At 34.2% G+C, this 23,743-nt stretch overlaps 1 protein-coding gene across 2 annotated transcripts in view; it reads left to right on the top strand.

The window, feature by feature from the left end:
* The window catches only part of Metap1 (methionyl aminopeptidase 1), a 67,239-nt gene extending 45,495 nt beyond the window's left edge, over positions 1 to 21,744 (top strand). For both annotated transcript variants that reach the window (XM_076864779.2, XM_076864778.2), the window contains exons 4-11: positions 407 to 467; positions 4,426 to 4,517; positions 5,445 to 5,528; positions 7,956 to 8,094; positions 9,715 to 9,846; positions 12,880 to 13,023; positions 17,654 to 17,719; positions 19,945 to 21,744. In XM_076864779.2, the coding sequence (XP_076720894.1) occupies positions 407 to 467; positions 4,426 to 4,517; positions 5,445 to 5,528; positions 7,956 to 8,094; positions 9,715 to 9,846; positions 12,880 to 13,023; positions 17,654 to 17,719; positions 19,945 to 20,108 (882 nt within the window). In that variant the 3' untranslated portion in view covers positions 20,109 to 21,744. The remainder of the gene's footprint in view (positions 1 to 406; positions 468 to 4,425; positions 4,518 to 5,444; positions 5,529 to 7,955; positions 8,095 to 9,714; positions 9,847 to 12,879; positions 13,024 to 17,653; positions 17,720 to 19,944) is intronic.
* The last annotated feature ends 1,999 nt before the right edge of the window (positions 21,745 to 23,743 follow it).

Raw genomic sequence — 23,743 nt, 5'->3', positions numbered from 1 at the left:
ATTTTATTAATTTTTTTTAAATCTGAAAAAATATTAAATATATAAGAAAGTCTTTAATTCTGCTTCCCAGAACTAATTACTAGGAACATATCAGCATATGTTTACTTTGAGACATTATTTTATTGTCACTGTCAGCTTATGAGTTTGTTTGGAACAACATGCAACTTGTGGTCTGTATCTAATCTTAAATCATTGGTAGCCATGGCCACTTTCCCCATTAAATATCTGTGAAAGGGGGTAGCATTAACACTAAGCAAGTGAACCTTAGTCTTAACAAAGTAGATATGATATTTAAGATGTCACTTGAAGCTATTTTCATTTAAAAACTTTTGCTTGAACTTACTAATGTTTTTCCAGTTTTATTTTCTAGGTAATATGCTTTAACTAACTTCTTTGATGTTTTTAGATGCCAACAAGGCCAGTGCCAAGTTATATTCAAAGACCAGATTATGCTGATCATCCCTTAGGTAAGTTCTGTGCTGGTTTTTCATTTTTCAGGTTGTGGGCTTGATGACTACTACAAAGGAAGGAGTGCTTTTCTTATAGAAAGTTTTTAATGCTGTATTTCTAATAAGTGTAACCATTTACTGTTAAATTTTTTTTCGTGTGTGTGTGTGTGTGTGTGTGTGTGTGTGTGCGTGTGTGTGTGTGTGTGTGTGTGTGTGTGTGGTGTGTGTGTGCTGGGGATCAAACCCAGGGCCTTTCACGAGCACTCTACCATTGAACTGCATCCCCGGGCCCTAAACATTGCTTTTTCAAGCCATAGTAGATCATATAAGAGAATTAAAAATTCTTTGCCACCACTAGAAATCTATGCAGTTCAGAAAACATTGTTTATGTAACTGCTAAAGACTACACACAGAATAATACTGTATTTTGTGGTGTTATACCAGTTTCTAGATGGAAGAAAAGAATAGTTTAGATTTTATTTAACATGTCCTTCTACCTAAGTTAAGGCAGAAACAGATTGTGGAGACCTCAGGTTGACTAAAGACTTTGAACTGTAACAATAAGAAATAGTAATCGTGGTGATAATGGTGATGGTGTTGTTTCTGATTCTGTAATAGTAACTTATTTATTTTTGCTTAACTGTATGTCAGGCACTGTGCTAAGTTCTTTGCACGTGTTACTCCATTTAATACTTTCAACATTCCTGAGGTAGGTTCTGTTGTCTTCTCTATTTTATAGATACTGATAGACATCCAGAGTAATTTGCAGCACAGGTCAGTGGAGCAGTCTCTGACCTTAAGGCTTGTACAATATAACTAAAATTGGACTATGTGAAATTATTGAAGTTTTATGTGTGTCAAAAATAGTTCCATATCAGCAATTTCACATGGTTTAATATAAGCCAAGCTGCCTTTGCTTTGTTCTTTAAGATGTAGGGAACTATATTAAGTTCTTCTCTATATAATTCTAAAATTCAGTTAAACCCATTGAAGGAAAAGACAGTCTGAATTATAGAATATTGCTGAAGATGTGTGACTTAATTATTCTCTATTTAATATTATGAATATAATACTAGTTTATATTTTTAAAAATACGTGTAGAAAAGATAAATTCTAACAGAATAAAATGTTATGCAGTAAAAAGTAAGTTCTACTCTTTAAAGGTAGCTACTGTTTACCTTTTTCTTGTAGACTATCCAAGATAATCTGTGTATATATACATTAACCTTTTTACCCACTGATACTCAAAAAAGAAATACATCATGTACATCCTTTTACCTTTTTATGCTTTCTAATATGTTAAGGTATCTTGGAATTACTTTATGTGAGTCCATATAAAGCCATTGCTTTCATTTTAGTGTGTAAGGATTTCAGTGTGTGGATATGTTATAATTTATTAAAGCAGGCCCCTACTAATCAATGTTTAGATTATTTCCAAGTTTTTGCTTCTACCCATTTGACTGTAGTAACTATTCTTGTGTTTACATCTTTGTCCACATGTGATAGTATTTCTGTAGGTTAATTGCCTGAAGTAAAATAGTTTTAGATCAAAGCATACATACATTTTTTATTTGGAGGGATCTTAAAAATTTCAGAGCTTTTTGCCAATTAGTATTCCCATTTAAAAAACACTGGAGTCTCTTTTCTCTTACATTGGGTAATCAAGCGTGATGATCTTTGCTAATCTGAAAGATGAAATTGATAGTTTGCTATTATTTTAGTTTGCATTTTTAAATTATGAGGAAGATTCTTTTCATATGTTCAGTTATTTGTATTTTTTTTCCTTTTGAACTGTGTATTCATATCTTTATTCCTTTTCCCCTGTTTCATTACTTCTATTTTTTTTTAACCTCATTTATAATTGTTTTGTTAAGGAAAATATTTCTTTGATGTGTTAATTTTTTCATCAATTGACTATCTACATTTGTGATAAATGAAACATTCTTAAATAGTAAAATAAATGCAACCTGTATTATATTTTAAATGCATCCTTTAATTCTCACGTTTGGAGGTTTGTTTTTGATTCTGTTATGCTTCATTGACCCATTTATCTAATTACGTACCAACTCTTAAGTGTTGTAGCTACATAACATATTCATGTTTGGTAGGCCTTGTTGCCCCTACCTTTCTTCTTTTTGAGCATTTTTCTGGCCATTCTTGTATGTTTGTTTTTCTATGTAAAATTTATAATCAGATTGATTTCTAAAAATATCTTGTTGTAATTTTTAATGGGGAAGTATTAAAATTGGTACATTAATTTTAGAAGAATTTATACCTTGACAATATAGGGTCTTCTATCTAAGAACAGGGTATTTTTTTCCTGTATTACTTGTTACCTCTTATGTTTTTTGATGATATTTTCAGATTTTCTTCCTGTAGGTCTTTTATTGAAAATTCTGGGTACTTTAGTTATTTATTTTTGTGATACTGGGAATTGAACCCAGAGGTGCTGTATTATTGAGCTATATACTTGGCCCTTTTTATTTTTGATTTTGAGACAAGGTCTTGGTAAATGGCTAAGATTGGACTTGAATTTGTGATCTCATGCCTCAGCCTCCAGAATTGCTGAGATTACAGGTGTGCACCTATAAGCAAGCTCAGCATTTTAAAGTATTTTTTAATTAATTAATTAATTAATTAATTTTTATTTTTGGGTGAATAGTATGTTTTGTATTTTTTTAACCTTTTTTTGTATACGGGAAAGTTCCTCATTTTGATATATTCACTATACAGTCTGCCAACTTGCTGAATTTTTATTACTAGTCATTTTTCAGATGATTCATTTGTTGTAGGGATATGTAATCATGTCTGAAATTGTTAAAAGATTTTGTCCTTTCTTTCTAATTTAATATGTCTTATTTCTTTCTCTCAAATCTGCTAGTATCACCAGAACAGTCTTAAATAATAGTGTTGATTGTGGGCATTCTGAAAGGTTGGTTCTTGGCCAGAGATTTATTTGTCATAATAAGATGGTAGCTGGCCATGTTATCAGAATTATCTTCCTAGATGGTCATTTATTTTTCTTTTCTTATTCTGTCTTTGATGAATTAGTTCAGTATTAGCAATTCTATTAATCTATCTCAGCCTTTTGGTATGAATCTCCCTTAAGTTGGGTCTGGTCTGGTCTTGTCTTCTCTTGTCTTGTCTTCTCTTTCTCTCTCTCTCTCTCTCTCTCTCTCTCTCTTTCAAATTCTGTTTGCAGTATTTGGAGTTTTCTCACTAGTGCTTATAAACAAGATTGGCTGGTAATTCATTACATTATTTTTTCAGAATTTTGAAATAATTGCTATAATGTCTGTTTCTTTTAAATATATGTGAAACTTGAATTAGACAAATTTTATTAGTGAAGTTCACTAGGGCGATAATTTTTCAGACTTTTTGATTGTGACCCAGAGTGAAATGAATTTTATATCATGATTGGTCCAGGTATGTATACATGAATTAGCAGTCAAACATTTCACAGCAGCACTTACTTAGTCTGTATAATAGAACCTAGTAATTTTTATTCCCTTTTTCACTTTCAAAAAAGTACTTATAGCCCACTGAAAGATCAAAAACTACAGTTTGAAAAACATTGACTTGGGTTTTTGTTTCAGAAAAATAGTGTAATTGATTCATCAGTTGTTTGTATATAGTTGCTTCATGAGACAATGATCATAAAAGCAATTTGTAAATTGTATGTTATTATCCAAAGGTGAATTGTTTACTGAGCTTATTAGCACACTGCCTGGCATATAATAAGTACTCTATAAATATTGACTGATTTCTAATATATCTGAAAATTTATTCTGTAGAATTCATCAATTTAATTTGTTTAGCAAATATCTTTTACATATTAAAAAATGTCTTTTAAATAAATTAACCTGTACCTCTCAAAATGAAATATTGTATGATTTAGGAAGACTTGACTATTATTATGCTAATGAATTCTACATCTTTCCATTCATTTTAATTTTACTTATTTTTTTTGTCACAGGAATGTCTGAATCTGAACAGGCTCTTAAAGGTACTTCTCAAATTAAATTACTCTCATCTGAAGACATAGAAGGGATGCGACTTGTATGTAGGGTAAGAATTATTTTTTCCCGTTAGGGTAAGATATGTTTGAGCAGTGCTTGGACATGAAGTCAGTGATTTGCTGGATTTATAAAGGTCTCTAAGATTATTACTTTGTTAAGACTGACTTAGCCATACTTTTCATTAAACTATTGCTACTGTATCATTTAATACAACAATTAATCTCCATTTAAATAGTATGAAAATTAGTATGGCAAGTAATCTATATTTGCTTGCAAGTTTGTTTTTTTCTCTATATTCTCTGTGTGTGTGTGTGTGTGTGTGTGTGTGTGTGTGTGTGTGTGTTTGTTTTAAGAACTAGGTTTTTGTCATTTTATTTTCACTAATGTCCTAAGACAAGTTAAACGAAAGGTCCTGTTGTGAAATACTTACGATGTATGATAGTGGTTGATATTAACGAGGTGAAATCACATATTTATATTTTTCTAAAGAAAAATAATTGATACATTGATAGTGTTTATTTAGGTTTTTATGGAGCACTTTAAAAGTCATTTGATACTACTTTGTTTTGATAATCTGGAGAAATTCATATTCCTTTTACTTAGTTACTAAGATTCTTAAAGAAATTTCCTTTGTCTATTTTATTTCCCTCCACCCTTCTTCATTATAGAAGTGTGAGAAGACCCAACCTCTGTCAGTTGATTATTGTTCAGATAAACCTAGAATGTACATTTTCATGTAGAAATCAGTCAAGCTTACTTAGTAAATAAATAAGCTCAATTTTTATATAAATTTGTTTGCATATTTATATTAAATATTTTTATATTTTATATAAAATTATATTGAATGGAAAATTCATTTCATCAGTTTTCCCAAAAACATCTAAGATAGTACAAAGGGTACAGATTTCTTTTTCTTTTCTTTTCTTTTCTTTTTTTAAATTTCTCTTTGAATGTACCAAGTGTTCCTCTTTTACAGCTTGCTAGAGAAGTGCTGGATATTGCTGCTGGGATGATTAAACCAGGTGTAACTACTGAAGAAATAGATCATGCTGTACACTTAGTAAGAACTTTACTTTTTTTTATTTTGGAAAATTTTTAGAATTTGGGATGTAGCTCAGTAGTAAAGCACATAAAGCATGTGTGAAGCCCAGGATTTGATTCCCAGCACTGGGGGGCGGGGGGGAATGACATTATTAGGTGTTTTTGACTTATGTTCAGAATGTCTAAAATAACCTTATTAAGCTGAGTTGAAAGCTAATTTTTACTTTGTTTCAAATATAGAAAGCATTCAGCAATCATTATGCCAGTGTTTAAGTCTGCCTTCTGGATCATGGGCATCCATAGTTTCAACTAACTGTGGATTGAAAATATTTGGGGGAAAAATGGCATCTGTATTGAACATGTACGGATCTTTTTCTTTGTCATTATTTCCTGAACAATGCAGTATAATAACTATTCACGTAACATTTACATTGTGTTAGTATTATAAGTAATGTAGAGATGATTTAAAGTATGTGGGAGGATTTTTGTGAGTTATATGCAAACTCTACACTATTTATATAAGCAACTTGAGCATCTACAGATTTCGGTACCCATTAGATGGGGGCTTATCTTAGAATTAGTCCCCCATTGATGCAGATGAATGACTGTATTTGTTGTACTGAGGTCTGAGATGAGCTTGAAATATAGTATTTTAGAAGCCTCAGCATTTCGGTTGTGCTTTTACAAAATGATAAATTTTATCAATGTTTTTAAATGTCTTACACCCAATATTCTGACATAAACAATATGACTTCTGAAGCTAGATTGGTTGAAGTCAATATTGGCCTTTATATCTCGCAAAAAAAAAAAGGCAATAAACAGATAAGTATTTGTAGTAAATATGATACAGGGATATCTTTTTTTTTCTTTTAAATAAAAATTGCCTGTCAGAGAGACCTTAAACTAGTAGGTATGTGCATGCATTATATGATTAAATTGTTCATAAAAGAAGTGTTGTCCAGTTAAAACATGGAATGTGTATTAAAATTATTCTGGTAATCAGAGTAATGTGAATTATAAAGACATAGTAAATTTATGGTAAGTATTTTAAAGATGTTAATATCTATTATAGTGTGGTGAGGATGAAACTGGTACTCTGGTACTCTTTTTACTTGGTGATGATATTATAAATGGAGACAACCTTTGTGAAAGAATTTGATGATATGTCTTGAACTGTAAAGATGTTTATAAATATTTTTATTCAGATTTTTATAATCTTGATTTTTGGCTATTGTTACGTATGTTATCATAAAATGTCTAGTATGCATTAAGCATTTTGAGGGCTTCTTGTGAGCCAGAAACTCCTAAAAAGTATTTTCTTTCAAATAAACTCATTTAATCTCCCCAATAGCCCTTTGAGGTAAATGCTGTTATCATCTCTATTTTATAGAAAAGTAAACTGAGGAGAGGTTAATTAAGTTGTCCAAGGTTATACAACTTGTAAATGATGATGGAGTTGACATTTTCAGTCAAAATGTTCTGAATTCATTATTCTCTAAACTGCTATTTAAAATGCTCTGTGAAATATAGAAGCATATTTTAAATAAGGGAAAAGCCAAAGGGATGTAGTTATTAGTTGTAAGCTTTTCTTTTATAATTGAGAAAATTTTAAGTTTATTTAGATTTCCAGTATGGTAGAATTTCTGCTAAAATTATGATATATTCCACAAATGATATTTTATGCAAGTATTAGAAAATTATTAGCTTGAAGACTTGTGTGTCAGTATGGAAACAAATGATGTATGCTGTGATTATGATTGTGTAAAAACATCCAAGGTAAAGTTTGTTTTGGAAACCAGACCATTTTCTAAGATTTCTTGTTATTCACTGGTTTGAAGTAAACAATGAAAATGAAATGAATGTAGTGAATGGTGAAAATGTCTCAGGGAGTTGTTTATCATTTCTTAATTACACTATTATTCATTTTTTGGTCATAGGGATAGAGGCTTGTTTGTATATAAGAAATTGTAATCACATAAAAATACTTATTGCTTATTTTAAATATTTTTTTTCACAAGGAGTAAATTCTAAAGTAGAGTCTTCACATAGTAGCAATTGTATATATTTGTAGAATGTGAATTTGCTTTTTCTTTACACAAGTACCAGTAAACCTGGTTTGCATACAGCATATCTGACTGGCATAAAACTTGTTGTATGCTCTTTAAAATTATATCCACCGGCTAGACATGGTGGGGCATAGTCACAGCTTCTCGAGAGGCTGAGACAGGAAGATCACTTGAGCCTGTGAATTCAGGAGAACCTGGGCAACATTGTGTGATCTCATTTAAAAGGAAGACATAATATCCACTACTGTTTTAAAGATAAAATATTAAATAAGTTATTTATATTAGCATTTGTCCAACTTCAGATTTTAAAATCTTATGCATGCAGATTTTTCCTCTTTGCACATTCCAAATTATTTTCTTTGTATTTTAATGTATTATAGGCATGCATTGCAAGAAATTGCTATCCTTCTCCCCTGAATTACTATAATTTCCCAAAGTCTTGTTGTACTTCAGTGAATGAAGTCATTTGCCATGGAATTCCAGACAGACGACCTTTGCAAGAAGGTGATATTGTTAATGGTAAGAAATATGTTAGTGTGAGTTTTGTTTTCTTGACCTGCTTTCTATATTTATGCTTTTTCCTGTTTAAAACTTAGTATTATCTGAAAGTCTGTGCAAGCCTCTCTTTTTCTTTCTTTCTTTCTTTTGTTTTTTGTTTTTGTTTTTTTTTTTTTTTTTTTACAATTTTGTGCATGTTCTTTTAAAACACATCATATTAGATGTGTCTTAAATATTTATACTATGCATTTGGTGCTTAATTCATATGTGACTGGTAAATCAGTGACAGATATCAGTGTAATACAGAAGCAGTGTTGAGCATAGTGCAGTTTTAAAATTTAAGTCCCTCAGTGGTTTTAAAGAGATCAGAATAGGCTTTCTTAACAGGTAAGAAAAATCCTTAGTAATAAATGAAGACCTTAAAAAAAAAAAAGCTAAAAATTTCACAGAAGTGCCTTACTTGAATGGAGTGCCTTTAAGGACCTCTGTGTTGTGTTATCTTAGGAAGCTGCAGGTGTAGAGAAGAAGCTCCAAAGGCATTTTCCTCTGGGATTAAATAAGTGTTAATGAAGAAGCATCTCCTTGATGGTACTTTTAGTATTAATGAAATTATTCTGTTTAGGATATTAAAGGAATCCAAGGAAACATGAGTCCCAGGGTTGAAGACTGCACAGAATAGACCAACTGTGATGCTGGTCAAGAATGAGAATAGAGATTTAATTGTGATAGTATTTTTATTATGGTTGTTATTGCTTTAGTTAGATGATGTGTTTATAAAATTCTACAGATTTTGCATCTGTTTTTATGTAAACCTTGCTATTTTTATTATGTGTAAAATGTGTGAGATTTCTTTATACATGTGTACATTGTGCTGGAGTTGAAACACCTGTACTGTGATATTGGAGATTGGTTGAAATCCACAGTAAAAATGTACATTCTATATGTTCTCTAGATAGTCATTTATGTTACGATAGTGACATATTAGTAATCTGTTCTTACAGCATGGAAATGAAGAGAAGGATGAGTATTCACAAATAAATGAAAGATTAATTAATTAAAAAGGTTGGGAGTTTAGCTCAGTGGTAGAGCATTTGCGTAAGACACCCAAGGCCCTGGGTTCTATCCTCAGTCCTGTGGCGGGGTGGTGGTCAAGAGAGTATTGGGGTGTAGAGATTATCTTAAGTTTTGCTGTTTTACATATATATATATATATATTTTTTTTTTTTTTTAGGAGAAGGAAGAAACTCATTAAAGATGACAAGTGAAAATAGCATTTTTTATTTAATGGAATAATTTACCAGAGTCCTCAGTTTAATGTTACTAACCCTGGATGTTTATCTTGCATGATTATATCCCATATAACTTTTTCCTCTGCCACAAATTATCTAATTACTATAAGAATATAAAAACCCACCATCTGGCTTGTGCTGTAAGCCGTATATCTGTTTTCCACAGTGAGTTTAGTTTAATTACCCTCAAGGAATTTTTGTTAGGGAGTAACTACACATTCACTGGTGTCTAATTTGACAATGTAAAAGTCATCTTTTCCATTAAATTACTTGATGCTGTCACATTGGAAAAACTAAGTTCGATTGTGGGATGAAAATAAATATGTCTTAATACTTACACATTCTTTTGCAGTGGACATCACTCTTTATCGCAGTGGTTATCATGGGGACCTGAATGAGACCTTTTTTGTTGGAGACGTGGATGAGGGAGCACGGAAATTAGTTCAGACCACATACGAGTGTCTTATGCAAGCCATCGATGCAGGTCAGCTTCGGTGCTGGGCCCCCATTGGCACTGCTTTGCCAGTGATGCATTTTATCACTGCATTGTTGTGCATTTCTTATACCTAACAGCTTTTCCATTGCCCTACCTGAGTTAGCTTAGTGTTTAATGGTTAATGTGTTTAAAGATGATGTGGGAATGTCTTGATGCAAATGGACCAGGTGATTACTTATGATCCTCTGTCTCTTCTGATATCTTTTTCTTTTAAATGAGGAGTGTGTGGTGGTTCTTTTGTGTAGTTTTTATTTCTACTTTTTTTTCTTTCAACTACATTAGTATTAGTTTCTATTACAGAAAATTGAAACAAGCCTGATGATTTTGTGAGGAGAATGAATGGATTTTTCTTTGCATTTGCCTCCCCACTTCACTTTTCATCTTTTTTCTATCTAGAGGTATCCATTGTTAACATTTAGGTTTTCCCCCCCTCTCTTCTATGTCTTGACATATATAGATATGTGTATGGGTTTAATTAGGTTAAATGGAATCATAATATTTGTAATTTTCTATAATTTGACAGTTGTTCAATTAAATCTTAGGGATATTTTAAAGTAGCAGATCTACCCCATTTTTTTGGGGGCGGGCATTGGGGATTGAACTCGGGTGCCTCAATCGCTGAGCCCCATCCCAGCCCTGTTTCCTATTTTATTTAGAGACAGGGCCTCAATGAGTTGCTTAGCATCTCACCATTGCTAAGGCTGGCTTTGAACCCTTGTGATTCTCCTGACTCAATCTCCCGAGCCTCTGGGATTACAGGCGTGTGCCACTGCACCTGCCACCCTGTTCTTTTAATAGATACATATTATGTTTCACAGTATCTAAATTTCTGTAACTATTCTCCTATGGGATTTTGGTGGTCTCTAGATATCATTTTGTTGTAGTACTGAGTGGAAATATGTGCATTTCTGTAGGATCTTTTCCATGTGTCTTCATGACAGCAACTTATCCTGATTTTTTTGGTTTACTCAGTACTTTCTGGGAATGGGAGAAGAAAAGGAAAGTCTTGTTGAAGTTGTTCACACATTGCTAATAAAAGGATAGTTTGAGGACAAACTGCTTTCTGTTAAAATCCATAGTGTTTGAACTGTATTATTTAGTGTATTATTGCTACCACTTCCCCACTTCTCCAGAGTATTGAACAGGACAGTTATTTAACACATAGATAGTTATCTGTAATAACATTGGTTTGTTATTTTTATCGTTTTTAGTTACTCTTTAATAGGCATGGAAGATGGTGAAGTTTTTACTAATTTATATAATGTTGGATGTGTGAAAATGAAAGACAATATTTTCATGTATCAATATCTGAAGGTTTTAGAAATTTATAATTCACTGTTGATTATTTTAAAACTTTTAATATTGTAGGTGGAATTGTGAAATGAGAATTTCTGTGCTTATCATTTGTAGAAGTTTCAGTTTTAAATAATTTTTAGGATTTCTGTCAGATAATATATTCAGTGTTTATATCCCTATTCTTCTCTGTGAGGTAATTGAAATAATCAGAAAGCTGCAGTGTTGTTTCAAAAAGACATATGACTAGAACTTAAGAAACTGCGAGAAACTAGTCTTGATAGCAATAGTCAAGAAAGAACAAAAGTTTCTTGAACTCTGGAAAGTGCTATTAACAATATTATATATGTCGTTCTTGTTCCCGTAGTTTAAAAATACTAATTGTTTTTCACCCTGCTGTAGAGTACTAGCGAGTTTGTAAAGTTGTTAAATTAACTTTTCTAGAGTAGTATGTTTAAATGTATGAATTAAAGACATTTTTGGGTCTGATAATGCTTTGTGACAGGGGGCTTGTCCTGTGCATTGTAAGATGCTTAACTGCATCTCTGGTGTCTATCTCCACACTAGATATCAGTTATACCACCATCTCCTGTGTGATGTTCAAATATGTCTCCAGATAACACGCTCTGAAACAAAATTGCTCAAGTTTGACAATTATGGAAGACTCTCTCACTTTCTGTCATTACTGCTGAATGGGGATTTTCTTTATTATGTACTGCACAATTGTTGCATGAGCCCCTAGCTTTCCAACCCAGGGCTGATAGGAGAACCTGGATAGGAATGAAAGAAAAACATTGTGAAAGTCAGCATGTTTTCTCAAAATCAGAAATTACCTTCCTTCTGCCGAAAACATCAAGCTGGAATGGTTAAGAGCAAGTAAAATTATTAAATTGTGATTCCTTAAGCTGTTAAATTAATTACATGGGGGCAGGTAGATTGCATCTGAATGTTTCTTTGGAAATCAGGTAGGCTAAGAGTTAGAGGACCTTTGGAATTTGCCTCATTGTTCCAGAAATTTGGCAGTGCCCCACTCCTGGGGTTTTAGTGCCAGAATGGCCTTATTAACATGAGAACCACTTATTATTTTTTTTCTTTTCCCCTTAAGGCACTACTAAGTTTATAAAAATTAAACAGGGCAGTATGTATATAGTGAAAGGTATACCCTAGGACCTGTACCCTGGGACCTTTTCTAGATTCAATTATGAATAGTTTGAGAAGCACTGTTAGAAAATGAAACAGCCCAGGGGAGAAGTACTTCTTTCAGAAGTTGACCTGAATGAAACTTGGGACAAGTTTGGACACTCTTGAACACTTCTTTTTCTTCTGGTACACTTGCCTTCCTTATTTCCTCTGCTTTTTAGAATAGAATAGAGTGGAATAGAATAGTATGGTTCTTGACCTTAGGGAAGCCTATAAAGGGAAATGTATTTTCCATTCTGTTGTTCCATATCTGTTATTAGAGAGAATAAAAGGTGCTGTCCTTACCCTTTTAACACCCAAGGTGTTCTGTTTGTCTGGCATTAGAGTAGGAACTTCAGGTGCTCTTGGTTTGAATCAGAGCTTTGCTATTTACTGTGTGGCCTCTGTGTGGCTTAGTTTCCTCATTTGTAAATTTAGGCATGAAGACATATAAAGTATTTACAAAGGTCCCTGGCACATAGATACGAATCGCTTAGAAAATGTTGGTTATCACTACTCTTTGTCATGAATCTTCTCTTTTTCTTTCAGTGAAACCTGGTGTTCGATACAGAGAATTGGGAAATATTATTCAGAAGCATGCTCAAGCAAATGGATTTTCAGTTGTTCGAAGCTACTGTGGGCATGGAATACACAAGCTTTTTCATACAGCTCCCAATGTACCCCACTATGCCAGTAAGTACTGTCTAAATATTTGTGCTAACAACTTACTCAAGAAATATTTATTCAAACCTATAATAGGGCCTACTATTTTGTATTCATTAGAGTAATCTATTTGCTGTAACAAATAGACCCCCAGAATGTGTATTTGTTTAAACATAGATCAGGTTTAGGTCATGCTTACATAACAGTCTAAGACAGTCACAGTGAACAGATAGTGTGGAAGGGACAAAGCTTTGGAGGGGTATATTTGGGAGTTTTAATGAACCAGCCTGGAAGTGACATAAATCATGCACATTTGTTTTTCATTGGCAGGAATTTTTCACATAATTGTAACTTAATAGCATGGGAAGTTGGGAAACATAATCCGAGTACTCTGAAAGTAATCTGTTCCGGGAAATGATCAACAATCTGCCATATGTGTAGTCATCTCTCTTCTGATTCCTTAGGTGAAATCAGTTCATCTTGCTTGGTTTGGTTGAGTGGTTAGATTATGTCAGATACTGTAGTATATTGGCATAAATAGAAGGGAATAAACAAAGTACTTTTCCTCAAGTGACAACTGTATGGAAGAATGAAAAAGGAACTGATAGACAATGTCTTTCACAAACCTTTTCTCTGAAAGAGATTAGATATGTGTAGCAACAAGTCTGATCTTTAGTGCCAGAAGTGAAAGCTATCCACCATAAGTGACCTAGAAAGAAATTCAACACACACACGCATGCACTTATTGAGCCATTATTATATAAATACTCTCACAGATTTCCTGGTGCTTAAGTATTCTCATCTGTGTAATAGGGAATGATACCTATCTTAGAATTGTTAGGAGGATTAATACTCGTGGAAAGCAGTCTATTTATTCAAAGTCACACAATCCAGTAAACAAATGCCAGAGCGAGCATTGGTACCTGTATTCTGAGCTTTCTGTAGTTGGTTTCATCTCCTGTACTTCCTGTTCTCTTGAAGCAAGGATTGAAGCAGTTTGGTGCTAGATTCTGGGGGATAAGTAAAGCATGGTTGAGATTTTGGTTTGGTTAAGGAAATAACAACACATTTCAGGTGGAGGGAAGTCTGGAAAGGTGCTTCAAGTTGAGACTGAACAGAGACAAGATAAGCTTGGATGAGTATTATGTTTTGAGAATTGACAGTAGGCATTGCTGGGTAGAGGAATACCAGACTGAGGAAATCTGACTTCATCTCTAGTACTCTTCAGAAACATTATGGAGCAGAAAATGGCATGATAAATCTGTATTTGGGAGAAGACTAATTTGGTAGTGGTATCTAATATTCCAGATGAAAGCTACTCAGTGTAGTCAGCATGATGGACAGTTGTTGCTGGAGTCCAGGTATGAGGTGGTAAGTTCTAGGCATGCATATTGTGAAGAGGGAGTGAAATGCATGAAAAACCTCTCTAATAGGAGAAGCTGGAGCAATCCTCTATAGCACAGAATCTGATGTATATCAGCATTCATTAACAGCATCATTCTGTGAATCACGCTTGAAATAAAAGCAACAGAAAACAAGTAACTGACTTTATTTCTCTTAGGCCATATTATCTCCTGAGTGTACATTTCTTTCATGGAAGGGAAGTAGCTATTGTGATTACAGTGGTGGGGGTGTGTGTAAGTAAGAATGTTAAGGGGACATGCAAGGGCAATGAAACTTGGGTTTAGGTTTGGATAGAGAGACTGAAAACAACATTTATGGGAGAAGGCAATAAGGGTCATTGGTGGCAATATGATAAAAATGGTGTCCTTGGCACGAAAGATATGCCACCTGAGTTTCATAAGAAGGATTTAATTAGATGGGAAAAACTATGTTGAATATAGAAGCAAGGACCAAGTATACTTCATTGTATAAATTCAATATGTTTATGAAAAGTCCAGCATAAATTGGGCTTATATAAATCAAAATATGTTGTGATAGGGGACATGGTTCAGTGGTAGAGCATTTGCCTGGCATGCCTAAGGCCCTGGGTTCTGTCCCCAGCACTATCAAAAATAAAAATAAAAAAAATATTGTGGTAGCTTAGGGAATTGTTAAAGGAAACTGCTGAGGGTGTTTTTTTAATTATATAGCAGAGATACCATTTGAAATATAAGTAATCTCTGCTTTGATTTGTAACTGATTTTGACCCAAATGAAGGAGGAACCAGAAATTGTTGAATAACTTCTCTCCACCCCTTCTAATATGAGAAAAGTCCTCATTAGGTGAGTTTTCTTCTTTAAGTCATTAGTGGTTGGAAAGTAACGATGACAATACCCAACATTTACAGTGTGCTTTAAATAATTCTGTGATACAGATGATAGAACAGGTTCAGGTTTTTAAAAAAACTACCTGACATCTGTCTGCAATAGTACAGTTACACAGATAATGTGTATTTGTTTTGTGAGCTATGTTGAGAAATGGAAACTTTAAGATTCTTAGAAATGAGTAAGGGCTGTAACTTCTAGAATAATAATAAATCAGTGGCAGAAATAGGAATGGAATATGGAAGGAAGATAGATTCTCTGTGTTAGCACTGTCCGAGAGAAATATATTATGAAGCACATAAATGATATGTTTCTAGTAGTCACATTAAAAAAGTAAACATTGTAGGTATGTGTTTTAAAATAATTATGCCATTACATCGTACATATCATTTAAAATTTTAATTGGAACAAAAATTATTGAGATGTTGTTATCTCCTTAAAAAAGGGGAGATCCTCAAAGCAGGGTCTTTTTCATTTGGGTGTTGTGAAAGCTAAAAACGAGGGCCAAAAGCTGAGTACCAACAGCACAAGTTTATTCAATGACCAGAGAATGGAGAAGCACATTCGCAAATCAAATTCCTCAACTTGTTGGTGTGGGAAAGTCATAGATACAGGGTAAAAGAAATTGGGGAGAGTAAAGTAATAAAGGGGAGGAATATTCATATCCTTCCCTGGAATAGGCAAGAAATTTCCCACAACTCGGGCATTATCTTATCTGCATTTACTCCTTGTATGGTCTTGTGCTTCCTGGAATTGCAGCTGGTATGGGTATCTCTTAGTATGGAAGCTGCCTGGATGTCACTTGGGTAGCCTTAGAAATCCAACCTGTTTTTGGGTAGCCTTAGAAATCCAACCTGTTTTTGGCTAGCCTACCTGCAGAGGTACATCTGGCCTTCAGGAGCCCTGTCATTAAAGATAAGATTAGGTCGGGTAGAAACTTAGCTGCTAGGTGATACAGGCACTACACTGGGTAACAATATATAACTACATGCTGCTTTAGTTTTCAAAATTTGCAATATTTTTACACTATCCCAACTCAGTTCTAATTAGCTACTTTTCAGGTGCCTGGTAGCAGCTACACGTGGCCAGCTCTGCCATTGGACAGCACAGATCTGGATTCCTTTATTCTTATTTTTTTTCTTTTTGTGACACCATACGGACACTCTGACATCTTCTTTGGATTCCCCAAGGGACTATAGACTGACTCTGTATATGTAGTAAATTACATATCATTTTGAGAGAAAGTTTGTGAGATTAAAAGTGAAATTAATTGCTTTTAAGTTTTTATATGAGTTTAAAAACTAGATTTGGAGCCTTTGGTGAGTGTATTTTGACAAAATCTGAGATAGTGGAAAGCAGCACTGCTGGCTGTTCACCAGGAAAGGTGCAGGAATGTAAACCTGTAGGTGAGGTTAGATCACACATAGAAGGAGTTGCATTTAGTTGTTGAGTTTTAGTGCATACCTTCACCATTCTTTAAGTAATGATCCTGATGGCGCAGCTTCTTTACAGAGGAAAAGGAACCCAAAAAGCTGTTGTTTGCCACCTGGTGGTCAGGCTGAGTAAGTGCAGTCACTTATTTAACTGACACCTTTCAGGTATTTTAGTTTGAAATTTAGATTAGTTAGTTGTCTATTGTTGTCAAAGATTGTCTAAAAAGGCATGTCTAAACTTTTATTTATTTTTTGGTATTTTTTGAGGAATATCAGGTCTGGACACATTTTAATTTATAATAATCTTTCTCATGAAGGTCCTGAAAAATACTCTCATATTAGGGAGTTTGGATAAAAAAGGTTAAAAAAAAAGTATTTGGAGGGAGAAATGGAGTTTTTTAATAGAAAGGAAGGTCTCTTCAGCATTTTAAAAAATAGGCTAATGTGCAAAGGGTTTCTTCCCATTTGAAGATGAGAAAAAAAGACAACTTATAAAAAAACTTTGTTTTTGTGGGCTGTGCTCCCACACACTGCGCTCTTCCCAGAGAGTTGGGAGACGTTAGGCATGATCTTAAATACTATTGTTCAAATATTTTACGTGGATGAGTGATGGCATTCTACTTGGTTCTGTGATTGCATTTCTAATCTGTAGTAGTATAAGTGGTATCACTTTCCTCTTACAGAAGTGATAATGATACCTGAAATCTAGCCTGTGGACATCTCTATATTTTAATGTAGAAAGCATAAGCAAATGAGCTGTGCGTAGAACAATATGTCTTCCAAAGTAGGTGGTTATTAGTATACTTCCTGTTTGATGAATGACTTATTTTAAGGAAGAGAGCCAGGAGAAAATAATTAAGATACACAATGAGAATATTAACTGTATACTTTTTCTTATGAGATTTTCAGCAGTACAGTGTTTATTGTTGCTTAACTTTGGATATTTTTCCTTAATTTCAGAAAACAAAGCAGTTGGAGTGATGAAATCAGGCCATGTATTTACAATTGAGCCAATGATTTGTGAAGGTGAGAAAAAATGATGCTGTAACATTTTTTAATTGAGTTTTTATTACTTTTGTTACTTCTTAGATTAGTAGTCTGTTATACTTTCTGTCTTTGAGCTTCATTCCCTTTTTCATCTTGAATTTGATTATCACAAAGAGAATTAACATAGTAAGGTTAGCAAGAAGGTGTACTTCCTACATGGTAATTCTCTAGCCATCAGAAGGCACTAAGGTACATGAATCCTGGTCCCTTTTCATTAAGATCTTGTCACAATGTGTATTGTAATATTAGAAGCCTGCATCAAACCTGTGTAAAAGTGTTTGTTTGATGGAGGAAGGGGAAAAGGAGAAACCAAGGAGGAGAGGGTTTGTTGAGCCACTTCCTTTGAGGCAGACAGTTATGGATTTATTTTCCCATTTATGAGGAAGGTATTTCCTCTTCACACAGAGAATCAGACTTATCCTTGAAGAGGGTAACTTGCCTAGGTTTCTTAGCTGCTTACATGGCAGAATTTGTCTGAGTCTCATCTCATTAACAGTCCGGCTCTTCAGAGTCTGCACCCTGTCCTGTGGTATCATGTAGCATTGTGAAGAAAACATAGGACAACTACACTTTGCTCTGGCAGCTGTTCAGTCACCACTGTTACTCTCTGTGATAGGCACATGGTGGTGATGGTAGGCTCAGTTTTATGAGAGTGTCAGAGCAGTTGTCATTTAATAACAGGAGCATGCTTTCTGCTAGTTCCTTGTTGGGCTTAGGGGATGCATAGTGAGGCAGTAACAGTAGGGCTAGTGAGCTCTGAGCCCTATATTAAAGGATACCTCTTCTCTGGGTCCTTGTAATTGTTTGAAACCTAATCTTGGGAGTGGCTTCCATCTTCTCTTCCTTTAAAGTTAGTCACTAAATCTAGCCCACACTCAAGGGATCACCAGGACTCAGCCAGGGGGTGGCGGTCACTTTAAATGAACATTGTAACCCTTATCTTACCCCAGGGCTGCTGTAAGAATTAAGTGAGCTGGTTTATGTTAATGAAAGTACTTTATTACATTAAAGACCACACAAATGTAGTGTTTTTTGTCATTCTTGTAGAATAAGAATAAGGTGTTGATCATGAGCAGTCAGTTGTAAAGTATATTTCCTTAGAATAGTAGCCAAGTATATTTTACTTGACTGTACAACAGAACCTGTTTCATCAGACCACAGTATAATCAGAATAATTTGCTTTAAATCCAGTTCTGTAGTGGTCATTATATTGGAAATTTCTGTTTACTCATCTTTTGGTTTTTGATGCAGCATGGGTTAACTTTTTTAAAGCCTTCTCATATTTTCTTTTTATCCTAGAATTTAATATTGAAAAGGTTACACTTCACTACAGTTTTTGTTCTAAAGTTTTTCTGTTTGAGTCATTGAGGCCTAGAAATAATATTTTACCTAAATGAAGAATGTGTTGATTTTTTGGACATCTGATTTTGAAATGAGAATGTCTCTATAAATGTATATTTTTATTATAGTGTCTAGAATTGGCTGACTTTCTCATTCCACCTCTGCCTCTGATTCTCTGGGGCTTTACCTTTCTGCCTTTCCTTCATCACATCCTTGAGTTTTCTGTCATTGTTTTTCAGCTTTTTTCTCTGAACCTTCATTCCCCTTTTCATAGTTCCCTCACCTCTCTAATTCATTTCTAGTATTTTCTTATTCTCTTGATAATCCTTATTTCTTTTTCTTTGCCCCTCTTTATGGTTACACTTGTATTATGGTCTACAAAAATTTTATAGAATGATCAGTTGGCACCATTTGATTTTGTGCCTGCCATTCAAAAATTATATCAGGAAATAAATACTGTAATGGAAATTTAAATGTTTACATTATTTCCTTCACAATATATATACACTGGCCATAGTTTAGTCAGAAGCCAAAGCTATATCAGGAAAGAACTAAATTTATTAGTTCAAGTCTTCACTCATAGTTATGTGATGAGTATTATCAATGTGTTTTCTAAATTGAAGTCCAGTGTTTTAGTTCGGAAATATTTGATATGGGGAAAGATACAAAATGTGACATTGCAGCCCACCTGAAGAAGTTTCAGCATCATCATTACTTCATGGGTATTAAAGATCAAAATGAAGTTGGAAAGGCTTTAGCTAAAACCATGTATAAATAGGGATCATAGTAGTTTTCTATGTATCTACCTAGAATGTTTGTTTAGACGACTGAGCAATCAAATTAAGAAATTGCTTTTGTTTTAGGTGGATGGCAGGATGAAACCTGGCCAGATGGTTGGACTGCAGTGACAAGAGACGGGAAACGGTCTGCTCAGTTTGAGCACACGCTGCTGGTAACGGACACTGGCTGTGAAATCCTAACCCGGCGACTTGATAGTGCGCGGCCTCATTTCATGTCCCAATTTTAATTTCTCCTAGGATGACACATCTCAGTAATGCCTTCTTACTGTACTATGCATTTTATTGAGAGTACAGAAAGGATGAGGCAATTTTTTATCACTTGTATTGTTTTGACTATAGATAAGGAAGGACACAGCATTTGATATGTGTCTTCAAGAGCTTGTCTTGGGTCTGAAAAAGCTGAGAAGAATAAAGGAAACCTTGTTCAACTCCTTTCAGTACCCCCTCCCCATCCCAGCCCCCGTCTCATTCTCTGCACACCTGTTTTCTTATTTGCCCCTTGAGCACTTTTTCTTAGACCTGCTTCTATAGTTGCTTTAATCACTGCCACAAACTGGCTATCAGGAGCCAGCTGCTTTTCAGGCGAATGTTGAAGATGAGAATTCTTGAAACTTTAGCAACACATGTTGCTCCAGATTTTTTAAATTATATATATATGGAAATATATATGCATACATTTTAAATTCCATGTATGTAATTACCGAACACTATGTGACCTTGGTTTGGGTTGATTCTGCTCTGACAGGGTTTTTTGCTGTCATAAGTGGATCTATAGTTTGTAGAGATTTAATTCCTAGTTGGGAATTGGCCTCCTCCCTTCCTAATGCTAATTATTTATCCTGGTAATTGTGTGTAGGGAAGCACTCACTCAGTGAGACTTTCTTTCCAATGTGGACTCTGTGTCAGTGAATGAATGTGGTAAAATTCACTTTGGAAGGTTATCAGGCTTTTTAAAGTCTAGTTTATGACAAAAATAGCTATGCTCCATGTGGTGGCTGGCTGTTGCGGGGCACAGGAATTTGTAATACTCTATTTCAGACCTTTATTTGGTCAGAAATGGGAGGTAGAAAACCTCCTTTTTTCCCTCTCTTTTATTTCAAGGGCATACCTTGAAGATACTCAGAGAAGGGTGGAGGTTGTGCTGTAGAGGGTGATGGGTAAAGAGTTCTGAGATGTCTCTAGCTGTGAGCACAGTAAGTCAGGTGGGCTGTGAGAGTAATCCTGACAGTGAAGAGAAAGGAACTTCTTTGAGTACTGTAACCTGCAGTAGGGATGCAGCTGTCCTTGGTTTGCTGGGAATTAAAAAACAAAAATAAAAAAACCACCTCACCTATGCTTAGTTGACTCATTAGCAGTGACCTCAGCTACCCAGTGTCTGTGTTCCTTTCAGCAACTGTCCAAATAGAAGTTTATCCAGTGAAGACCAATCAGATCATCAAGTGCTTGTTAGCGTGTACTTGATTACTGGGTATCTGATAACTTTCTGGTAATACAGTTTGATGCCACTGACACATATACTTGTAAGAGAACATCTTTCCCAGAGTGCCTCAGACCTTATTGCTTTAAGAGAATTATGATGTTTTCATTACTTTTATTATTTTAATGATTTACTAAAGTGACTGAATCTGGTATAGACTTTTTGGGGGTATGTGTGAAGTTTTTATCAATCTGTAATATTTGTGAATGGAATGCCTTGTAATATGGATGTTAATATAATGTGTAAAGGGAGATTAAACAGTTTGATTATCCCACCATGTAGTCATTAACTTTGCTGCATTTGTTTGGTATTTCATAGGGAATTGGTGTGAATGGGGAGGCTGATTTTATAATCTAAAATAAAACTCACGACCATCTGAGTACAAATACTTCCTTCAGGTTTAATGGCTATACCATAATTGTAGTATTGTGCTTAATCCAGGTGAGTGTGCAAGCAGCATTTGAGATGGCAGTCATATTTTTGGGAGCTTTTAAGACTGAGCACATAGAATATTTAAGGGAGCATTTTACGTTCTGATAGTGGAATTAATAGCGTGGGCTTATTTTTGTATAGCATTTAAAAATAAGCTTAAGGAAGGGAATTTTTGTGGGATAATTTTTTGGTGAAAAGATAAAATAATGCTTTCCTTGGTTTGGGAGTTTTTTTAGAACAGTTGTATGCTCTAGTCTAATTACATATATCAAATTATGTATTAGATTTAGGTCAACAAAACATCTATTCATCATCTACCAACTTTTTATAAATCAATTTATTTACTTGTTTTAGGGTGATCCTTGTTTCTTGCCAGTCTTCAACTCTCTTGAAATTATAATTTAAAAGGGAAAAGTGTTTGCCCTTTATCTTCTTTTTGTGGCTTATGCTGATAAAATAGGTTGTTGGAATTAGAACCCCTTCAGCAACATTTATACTACTTGCCACCCACGTGTATAAATTAATAAGCAAGAGGAGGTTTAGCAATTTGTTTGCCATCTTAGTTTGATTTGTCAGTCTGTCTTCGAGGTTTTCATTGGATTTGTTTAAAGTTGATAGTAGGGTAGTCTGTCAGGCTTTTTTAAATTGTAAAAGTATATTCTTTTTTATTCTTGGGAGAGAGATTTGGAAAATACTGCATATCCTCTTCACTTGGTGGTTTTAGCTTTCACTGACAGTTTTCACCTGAATCCAATATTTTATTATAGTCATGACTGCAAGTTGGCATTTTCTAAGGCTGGCATCCCATCTACATTTATTAACTAATATTCTACAAAGAAACACTTTCCTCCCTCTAGTCCCTGTCTCCCTTCCCCTTTTTGAGTATTATTGTGGAATTGCAACATTTTAAAAATTCTGTTTAATTACTATAATTGTCCCAGATTTGACCAGTGGGTCATTTTGAACCATCAGTCTGAGTGTGTTTTTGCTTTGTATTATAGCAAGATATTATAGGCTTACTATGTATTTTTCCTGACACAGACTAAGAATTGGCTTTCTTCAAGACCCCTGGTTTCTTTTCACAGGGAATGGTGTTTGGGAATCAGGATTTGTGTTCTACTGGGATCTCATTGCTTCTAGGCCCTTTTAGGAACAAATACATTTTTAAAAAGTCATAAGTTCATTTTGATGCTTCTTAAGTATCAAAATGAAAACACTGATCTTCCTCTCCTTTCCCTATTCTATATTTATGATCTTATTTTCCCTTGATGAGAACTTGCTTCCAAACAACACCAATACTTACTTGCTTGATCCTGTAAGATGTAAATTTCAAAATTATCTCATCACCAACAATAAACTACTAAGTACAAAATATGTGCATTTCCTTATTAGAACATAATTTGATTTTATTTGGATTCTAAATTTTATAAATTCTGAGCTACTTTTTAAACAAGGCAGTAAATCTTGGGGGCAAAACATTGTAGGAATAGAAAGGATATCTTAGTCATCTGGGAATTAGAAACACTGGGATGTTATGAGATGGTGTTAAGTCATCTGGGAATTAGAAACACTGGGATGATATGAGATAGTCTTAACTTCTACCAAGCTCTACAAGAGGAGCAAATTATACCATTTTGTAATGTGGGGATGTGGCCCATTGTCTAACTCATTAGAAAAAAAATGTTTTAGGTTTATTTCAAAATATAGGTTGCATTAGGCTAACTTTTGTCTCATTTTAAAAATGAGTATCTATGGAAAGTTTAGCTTGGCAGCACACCATTTATGCTTGGAAGTTCTCACTCGGGCCATGCTGTTTGACTCCTTGAGGGTCATGTTGCCTTCAGTGGCTGCTCTGAAAACTTTCCTCCATTCTTTCCTTTTTGCCTTTTTGGAGCTAAGTAAGAAAAATGCATTTGAATGTTTTGTAAGAGAAAGCAAAAATGCCCTTGGCTG

The sequence above is a fragment of the Callospermophilus lateralis genome, chromosome 8, assembly GCF_048772815.1.
Source record: "Callospermophilus lateralis isolate mCalLat2 chromosome 8, mCalLat2.hap1, whole genome shotgun sequence".
Classification (NCBI taxonomy): Eukaryota; Metazoa; Chordata; class Mammalia; order Rodentia; family Sciuridae; genus Callospermophilus; species Callospermophilus lateralis.
This window is presented reverse-complemented; position numbering and strand designations above follow the sequence as displayed.